This window comes from Lobosporangium transversale (assembly GCF_002105155.1).
Source record: "Lobosporangium transversale strain NRRL 3116 chromosome Unknown BCR41scaffold_54, whole genome shotgun sequence".
Classification (NCBI taxonomy): domain Eukaryota; kingdom Fungi; phylum Mortierellomycota; class Mortierellomycetes; order Mortierellales; family Mortierellaceae; genus Lobosporangium; species Lobosporangium transversale.
Window position 1 is genome coordinate 1 of NW_019029032.1, and position 6,603 is coordinate 6,603.

A 6,603-nucleotide genomic window follows, 5' to 3' on the forward strand; every position below is an offset into this window, starting at 1 on the left:
GAAACCATGGCGCGATATGAATCATGCAAGGAAGCATAATCGTGCAGCTTTTGCGGTCCTTGGATGACAGTAGTACGGTGGCACTTTGCAAGTGTGCCCTTTTCTTTTTGTTCCTCTCGTCCCATCTTATTATAGTGTCATGGGCTATAGAGTCGCTTAGTGTTACTGTAGATCTTGGTCATCAGTTATGTACATGTATTCGATAATCTCATCATCTTTAATACTATAATAAAATGGAGCGATCAGTAGCAGGAGTAGGAACAGTAACAGCAGCTACTGGAACGCTTGGGTGAGGAGTATGAGCCCGTAGGTTTAATAAGATAGAGGGGAAGCGACTAGCAATGGTTCTGGACGTGACCGAGGTTTTTTATAAGATATAGAAGACCAAAGACTGAGACAGCAGGAGACGTAGGCAACGCAATAATGCTTTCCTATTTATATGATAGGAGAGTGATAATATTTACCCTAATATAGAGGACGAAGCGTGTTAAGGGATTTGTCTTTTCTATTTTTTTTCTTTTTGTTTTTTCATAGATCTATTTTCTATTGCCTGAACAAGACGAATCTAACCAAAAAGGGGAATGACAATCTGTTGCTGCAAATCCTGCTGCACTTGCTACTGTGCTTGCTTTAAGCGACCCATTGACTGCTGTGACTTTTGCAGCGTCGGAAGCTATAGCTCGTTCAGCAATTGAAGCACCAGAGGCTGCGAGCATACAAGCACACATATTTGGCTACATTAACAGGGACTTATTCAACACTCATTCTTTCTGTTTTGGCGGTATGGCTCTGTTTAGTGTTGTTAACTTATTGCTGTTGTTATTGAAAAGAAACAAAAAAGACAAATATCTTTTGTCTTTTGTCAAAGTTTGCTCAAAATTTATGCCTTGTGGTTTGGGATGATTTATGGTTTGTGGTTGGGACAAAGAACGGCCTAGAACTATACCTTGATCAAAGAAAGATAAAGACCGATGAATCTCTTTTCGTTATTGGTGCTGATTCATCGGATATCAATGCTCCCTTCATCTGACATTCATGAAATGTATTGCTTTCTTTTTCATTAAAACCATTTGTTCCGAGCCTGACCCAAAAGGCAATTTATTGACATGGCCAAATCAACCCAGCCTTTCAAGTGGAAAATAACGATCAGCCTAGTGATCTTCGGCCTCTTCGTATTTATATCACTCGTCCGAGTTGAATGGACTCCATTTCATATCCTTTCTCATGGAGCAGACCATGATCAAGGTCAAGACAGGATATCTCTTCTCCAACAACAGCAAGATGCTGACAGCTCTCTGCAGTTGCAAGGGAACAGGCAACACAATCCCTTTTACACCATGTTCCCAGCCCGTCCTCCTGCAGATCAAGAGCGCTTTCTTGGTTATTTCCCTCATAGTGGCCTTCACAACCAGCGAATAGCATTGGAGACAGCACTTCGACTGGCTGGATATCTGAATCGGACTTTGCTCTTACCACCGCTCTATATGACTGAAAAGACTTTCAACATTGGATGGATGCCACTTGAAGAATTGGTTGAGAGATGGGAGAGAATGAACCAAGAAGAATCAGAGTTCTGTAAAGATATTGATGCCAAAGATGTCAGGGCAAGGACCAACTTTACAGAGAAGGAAATGAGGGGGGCACTATACCACTCGGCCCCAAGCAATAGGAGCGCAGATATGAATTGTCGGATTTATCATGCTTGGACAACCGTCCCTTGGACTTTTGTCTATACTTTGCCCAAAGTCCTGAAGGGGTTGGCAACGAATATGACATTAACAGCATCCATGGGGTTGGTAGACCCGATCCGTGTGTTTGATCGACCAAACATGACCATCTCATGGCTACAAGGGCAATTGGGAATATCAGATGCAGACGTGGGAAAGGATATTTATTAGGTGAATGATACTACACGGTTCGATGCTAGAGTGTTGGATGACTCCGAATACGACTACAGGCACCACTCAGAGCCGCCAGCCAGTGTAGTGGGTATTCACAATTGGATCGATCTTCGATCCTGAACGAGTGGAAGCACTATCTGAACGACATCAGATGCTGAAACGTTACATGACTGATAATTTTGACATTTGGAATCAAGATATCCTGGACGCAACATATACTGCAGAGGGCCACATTCAAACCTGGATTAAATCCGCTAACAAAACACTGCCAAGGTTTTTAGGGTTACACCTTCGGACATTCGACGGTGGATTTGTAAAAGACGCCTCACAGAATATAGAGCTAATGGCTGCTTGGGTTCGGGAGATCGTCCAGATGGATAAAGCAAACCTGACCAATACACAGCCACCAACATCAGCATCAGTAGCGTCAGTAACAAAGCCAGCTCTTGCACAGGAATCGCCGTCGACACATCGATCACCGTCAGCTCCAGAAGTGAGGCAGCCTGCGTTTCTGGATCTTTGCAGACAACAATCTCAAGAATCACACTTCATCTTTTTAGCCACCGATGTCCCTCATCCACGCGAATCCCCACTCCTTTCTGATTTTTTGAATGAATTTCCGTGTACCATGGTTTTGTCTGATTTTCCTGAGGCAACGGCGAGGCTAGTGAGGATTCAGAATCCATTCGACAACGTCCGCATGTTGCCGTTCTTGATCTTATTGTTGGATGCCAATATGGCCGCAAAAGGAAGACAGTTCCATGGTACTGACAAGAGTACGTTTCAAGGTATATTGAAGAGCATCTCTGGACAAAATACCATCCTGGCGTAGCAAGATATGTCTCATCTACATTTCTACCCACATCTCCAACTAATGAATAAGAAAAATGAAAGCAAGCTCTCTTGGCATCGCTGCCATATCTCCTTCACATACAATTAGAATAGATCATTTAATGCTAATAGCATCAAAAAGTCATGAATTAAAGCATTCTACAGAATAGATATACCTACGAAAACTTCAAGAAGCGTATTGTTTTAATATGTACAATAAATGGTTTGAAGCCTTTGTTTGTTCCGTTTATTCTAACTGTATAATAGTTTAGAGTGAGTCCACCTCATTTTGCGTCAAATAGTAGAAGGGCACAAAATTGATCCGGCCTGATTCCCATGCCTAGAAGCGTTTTTGAAACGATAGTGATATAGAAGAAGGAAAAAAAGCGAAATCAGTTAAAAAGCATTCAGGTTCCATACATTTTGAAAAAAAAAACCAAAAGATATAACATATTGGTGTCTGCAGTGCTGCTTACAATCGAGAGAATAGATCCACCCTTGCTGTGTCTTGTGAATGCCATGGTGACTGCATCTGGTTTTTCTTTACGCTCAGCCTCACCACCTCTATCTTCATCTGTAGACGATTCTTCGCCATCACTCCACCCAGGTCCCTCGATAAATCCTGTTGGCATAAAAATATCCAAATCCCTGAGCATCGAACCTGTGGGCCGCACAATGACAACACCTAGCAAGTCTGTGTTTTCGAACCGAACAATCAGTCGCTCTCCATGAGGATCCAATGTCAGCTCCTCGATAGCTCCGAATTCTGTCAGAGCATCCAAGTTTCGATTCCCTAGTCTCTTCCAAAAATGTTCTCGAAGACCCGAATGATCACCACTTTTGTCCTCATTCTGAACTGCGTTCTTGTAGCCTTCAATATCGGCGTGTCGCAAGGACATTTTGACCTGATTCAAAGGGATCCATGTCAACTCTCCAGCTCGCTTTTCAAAATGAACTGCACGAATCAAATCGTCTCCACGCAATGAGAAAATGAGATTGTGTCCATCTGGTGTCCAACAAGTTGACTGGATCGCTCCCTTGAGATCTTTTAATTCGACATAGTCCCATGTAGCTGCCTCATAGATGCGTGCTACCTCAGAAAGATATGCTACAAGCAGATACTTCCCACATGGTGACCATACCATACTGCAAACAGTAGGTCCCATATGTCCATGATCATGTGTTGGTGCTATATCCTCAGGCTGATCTGGCTTTGTAGCCAACTTGATAGCCTCCTTGATATTGGAAGCGATTTCAGCGACCTTTCGTACACTACGGATTATCTGCGGCGGTGTTGGCCGGAAGCTCAACCGAAGCTCTGTTAATTCTTTTGTAACGCTTTCGCGAATGTACACTGTTGAGGAGTTGGATGAGGCTACTGCCAAGAGTTCGCCACGAGGATCCCATGCCATCTGGTCAACACCACCCAGATCCTTAAACAAACTCAATCCGACCCAAGCTGTATCCTGTCCACGATTCGTGGCTCTAGTTGGTGTATTGTATGTTTGACTCAAGAGCACTGAAGGATGATCTTTGAGAGGATTTGTCGGCTCTGCCCATGCAGCCTCTATACCTGAGGGAGTATGATCTCTAAACACATGCCATAACGCTACGCCAGCTTCACATCCGACAGCAAGGACGACTCCAGACATGGGCTTCCATTGTAAAGTGGTGATTCTATCCTGTGATGGATATGAAAGTCCACAGGAGTACCAAGATTCGACTGAGAGATCATAAACCCAAACAGAATCATTCCAAAGTGCAATAGCCAGCAAAGGTTGGTGTGGATGCCATGCTACTTTGCGGATCAAGAATTTGGCAAGTTTGTCGCGATGAACAATCGTGTCGAATGATCCTGATATTTTCTAGTAGAGAAAGGTTTCAATGTTGGTGAGCTTCAGACTTTTTTTTTTTTTTTTTTTTTTCATTTTTTTAAAAAAAAAGGGAATAATGATATCCTTCAGTAAATGAGAAAGAATTTAATATTGATAATGTATCCTTACGATATATGCATCCCACGCCTTTTTGTAAACTGCCCCAGCGGAATTAAGAATAGCATCCAAATCCCTAAATATTGTTTCAAAGAAAACTTGGGAAACAATGAGTAAAACAAGTCATTTTTTGCAAACAAACAAACAAACAGACAAAATCTATAATCCGGCTAATTTCCGAGAAAGTGGTTTTTTTTTAAAAAAAAAAAAAAAAAAAAAAAAAAAAAGGCCATTACCATTGTTTGGCAAGTTCTTCAATCTTCTCCAAAATTGGTTGCGGAATTAATCCAGAATCTCTAGCAGTATCAAGGAGTTCATCTACTGCTGCATTGACCTTGTGGAACTGTGGAATATGGACGCCTCTGGATGGCATTGTCAATGCTGCATTTAACTGGCCCTATAGACGTCCGTGAAAAGTGTTTTTTTTTGTAAGCAAAAGAAACAGATCAAATTTCCTTTTTTTTTCTCAAGGCGTGTCCTTACATGTCTCTTGATAAAACTTTTCAGCTTTGGATCTTCGGGGCCTGACACATGTACTGATTTTTTTTTTTTTTTTTTTTTTGGTTACCACATGTAAAAAAAAAATAAAGAATAAAAAAAAAAAGATAAGGCATTTGTTGTAGGTCCTCACGCTCTGGGATCATGTCTGTATGCCTTATTGAATCCTGGAGGATACTCTAGTACTATACCTAAAGCGGAATTGGACTCTCCGATGGTGACATGACCTTTTGGTGGTAGACTCAGTGCATCTAGTTTATTGTTTTTTCAAGGATGATGCCCAGACTATAAAAAATCAATTTCCATAGTATGGATTAATGTCCTGCAAGAGAAGAATCATCCATGAATATATAAAATGCTTCACCTGAATAATCGATGGTCCCGTGCATGATGCCACAAGTGCTGAGTGCTGCCGTAGTATTGTCTGTTAATAATAATAATAATAATTAATAAAGCCTGCAGTTGTGTATCGGGCCAAGAACGAAGGCCCGTCACCAAGCCAGTGGAAGAAGCACACGTGCACATCAGGCTGGAATCAATTAGCTGACTTTTTTTACTACAATTTTTTTCAAAGTCCAAAATCATATGGAGGAGCGTACAAAACACATGTAACTCACAATCATGCTTACCATACATCATTGTACATGTCATTTTGTTGGAAAACCACCTCCACACCTTTGTACACTCTTTCTTACTCTCACTTCACAAACGTCACCCTCATTCACGATCAATACTATTTTTTTTTTTTGCTGGTGCTGATTGTTAAATGGGAGTTCGCTGGAGGGCTGGAAGGGAAGGGTATAACTAAATATTATTTGGCAGCCCATTGCCAAATATAGTCAACTTTCAAGACTCTCTTTGGCAGCCCAGTTGCCAAATAACATTCATTATTTACTTGGCAGCCTACCCAGCATTATTTGGCCTCTAACTATTTTTTTTTTTTTTTTTTCATTCCTAGGAACCGTATATGTTTATAACGCTCATACTTCAAATTAATAAAGCTCCCGTCTTCTACGTCATAGTTATGTGTAGTGACATTGTCTTCAAGTAGGTCGCTCATACAGTTTTGGAGGTGCCATTTGGAGATCAATGCCTATGAGAGGTTTTCGCTCGGAGCAAACGCGTCTCACCTACTACCTAGACGTCTTCAATAAATCATTCCCTAACCGTGTACATTGAAGGCTGTTTTGTGAAGATGTCATCGCCGCTGCCCTTAGTACCTCCGGCGGCATTAGCTGTGCAAGGCAATGTATCCACAGAACGCTGCTTGTTTTACCACTGATGTTATGACCCTGTTATCAAAAAAAAAAAAAAAAAAAAAAGTCTGTATTTGGCAGCCCAGCTGCCACCCAAGAGTGCGAAGTTAAGTGGCAGCCCCCAGA

General features: G+C 41.7%; 2 protein-coding genes across 2 annotated transcripts; one reads left to right on the plus strand and one right to left on the minus strand.

Moving 5' to 3' along the window:
* Nucleotides 1-1,337: 1,337 nt before the first annotated feature.
* On the plus strand, nt 1,338-2,733 carry BCR41DRAFT_400816 (hypothetical protein; the record flags this gene model as incomplete). The annotated part of the gene is made up of 3 exons (XM_022029165.1): nt 1,338-1,796; nt 1,899-1,989; nt 2,099-2,733. 3 exons carry the CDS (start codon nt 1,338-1,340, stop codon nt 2,731-2,733), a joined length of 1,185 nt encoding a protein of 394 aa, XP_021876728.1.
* A 194-nt stretch (nt 2,734-2,927) lies between these two features.
* BCR41DRAFT_362253 (WD40-repeat-containing domain protein) lies at nt 2,928-5,688 on the minus strand. The gene is made up of 7 exons (XM_022025690.1): nt 5,586-5,688; nt 5,413-5,472; nt 5,207-5,259; nt 4,960-5,120; nt 4,736-4,799; nt 3,209-4,597; nt 2,928-3,072 (listed from the first exon to the last, which is right to left on the minus strand). Exons 1-7 carry the CDS (start codon nt 5,608-5,610, stop codon nt 3,001-3,003), a joined length of 1,824 nt encoding a protein of 607 aa, XP_021876729.1. The 5' UTR covers nt 5,611-5,688; the 3' UTR covers nt 2,928-3,000.
* Nucleotides 5,689-6,603: the final 915 nt, after the last annotated feature.